This window comes from Orycteropus afer, unplaced genomic scaffold (assembly GCF_000298275.1).
Source record: "Orycteropus afer afer isolate SDZICR_OR568_19922 unplaced genomic scaffold, OryAfe1.0 scaffold00336, whole genome shotgun sequence".
Classification (NCBI taxonomy): domain Eukaryota; kingdom Metazoa; phylum Chordata; class Mammalia; order Tubulidentata; family Orycteropodidae; genus Orycteropus; species Orycteropus afer.
Window position 1 is genome coordinate 256,192 of NW_006921923.1, and position 2,374 is coordinate 258,565.

Genomic DNA, 2,374 nt, shown 5'->3' on the forward strand with positions numbered 1-2,374 from the left:
TGACTTAGAATTTGCTTATTGTATTTGGGTAATTTTTATATGCATGTTAAGTATAATTATCTGCTATATGGTCAGCAAGTAAACTTCACTTCCTTTCTTGGTAAGAGAGAGAGAGAGAGAGAGAGACTATTTTGATATTAAAACGTTTTGTATAAATAAAAAGTTTGTGCAGTTTATTATACAGGGTTTGTTTTTTTTTTTCATTTTTATGCTTCACCTGTTTTCGCAAGAAGGTCACGAAGGCCAACCGTATACCTATGAGGCCAAGGTAAAAAACTTTATTCAATGGATTAAAACAAAGACCGATTCTGGGGAGATGAAGAATACTGTTTTTGGTGGATATTACCCATATCCACCAGTACCAGAGACATTTACCAAGTATAGTATTTCTGTTAAAGGTACTAATATAATTGTGATACGTTTATAAACTTTGTGATGTTTATGTGATATGTTTATAAGCTTTATGGTATATGCCATTTCAGTTAGTCAACTATATTTTATTTGAGTGAGACAAAGTGGACTAACACTTACTGATAATCATTCTGTCTTTATGCACCCCAAAAATACATGTCATGCCTCTTAAAGGTTAATATTTTGATTTTTAATTAGATTGAAGAGAAAATACAGAGGATGGCTAACTGGTAATGTATGGATTTCATACCATTGGGATCAGGTCTGACCTTGGTAGATCTCAACGCCTATGAAGTTACATATAGACTAAAGATATCTAAAAGATATGCTGAGCAATTTGATATCCAGATACTGACAACTGTATGATGCTATTCTTGTGGAATTATATATATTGTATATAACACAATTGAGTGTTACCTTTAAATAAAAATGACACCAAAGTAAATGAGATACTGAATTTGAACTAAAGTACTCATGAGAGGCCTAATGTTAATTTGCTTTTTAGCAGAATTAAGATATTATAGTTGAAGTTTAACACAACTATGTTCTTTTTAAGAGTTAATGGGATAATTGCATGATTTTGAAAAAAAGATAAACTTTGAAATGCTCAGTTATCATCATCTAAATATTGGCATACTCTTACACTTCATAATACTAGCAATATATAGTGTTTAGTTGAAAATAATTAAAATGTGTGTTTCTATGCAGTGTCTGGGCAACACTTTATAGTTTGAAATATGATATATAAGTTAGGTTCAATATGCAGAGTTTCTGTTACTAATGAAAACTCCAGTCTGGAAGTCTGTATTACAATTTAAATGATAAAAGTATTTTGCCTATTTTACAAAACCTGCATAAAGGATGCCAAAGATAAACACAGAGTCTTAAAAATTTATGTTAATGTAGCAAGTTTTTAATTTATGTTGTGAAATTGCATTGCAAATCTGATTGTTATTTTTATCATTTCAGTTCTTTAAACCTTACAATTTCCTTGGGATTACTCTTTTGCAGTTGAGTCGCTCTTGACAGCTATAAGTGAAGCTAAGAAAGAGATTGAAGACTTGCAGTATAGGGAACAAAAGCGCATTGCAATTCAGGGGATAATTACTGTTATAAAGTATATCCCCCATAGCGGTGCAAGTGAAAGTGCTTCAGCATCAGACACACTTCGGGTATGGTGTCAGAGCATTAGCATATATCTCTGAAAGCACTGTGATCATTATAATCGGTACCTTGTATGTTGTATTCAGAACACAAATGTATTGACTATTAATTATGTAAACCTAGCAGTAAAAGAAAAAGTTCATTTTTGTTTTTTGATTCCTTTTTCTGTTGTTTATTTTGGGGCAGGTGAGGCTGCATGTCAGAGCCTCTGACATTGCCCAAGTTCCTTAATACTTGGTGTGTGGTTTTTGCTTTCTACATAACTTGAGTCTATTATGATTGTCTATTTAAATTCCCAAGTATTATATATGATTCTTTTCCTACATTTTGTCCAAGCCAAAACTATAAGAAGGCTTCTTCCCCACGAAGTTTTACCTCTACATATCTTGCATGGTAGTCTTACTCAGGTTCTATAAGAGGTAGCAGTGACTCTTATAGGGTGAATGGTCTAATAAGAGACTAGTTCTTAAATCTACACACAATAAAGATAAAATAGTTAAGATAAAATAGTTAATTTACCCCTGAGTTTATCTTTTTAAAAACTACCTTTACGTTTATTAGTATTCATATGGAAATGATCATCTAATTGATCTTTTCCATTATACTACCAATAAGTAAGAAGGATTTTTGTTTATCTTCCTTTTTAAAATACTTAGTAGCTAGATAGATTCAGATAAATCATCTGCATAAAAGCACTGTTATGAACGTAAATTCCCATCACAACTCCCAGAATTATGAAAAATGAATGAACTAAAATTACAGTCTTTGAAAGGAGAAATTTTTTTTATGTAATTTAAAA

General features: G+C 31.2%; 1 protein-coding gene across 1 annotated transcript in view; it reads left to right on the top strand.

The window, feature by feature from the left end:
* RADX (RPA1 related single stranded DNA binding protein, X-linked) overlaps positions 1 to 2,374 on the top strand; it is a 77,882-nt gene that overhangs the window by 24,757 nt on the left and 50,751 nt on the right. Inside the window, exons 8-9 of the mRNA XM_042782483.1 lie at positions 234 to 398; positions 1,423 to 1,583. Coding sequence (XP_042638417.1) covers positions 234 to 398; positions 1,423 to 1,583 — 326 coding nt within the window. The remainder of the gene's footprint in view (positions 1 to 233; positions 399 to 1,422; positions 1,584 to 2,374) is intronic.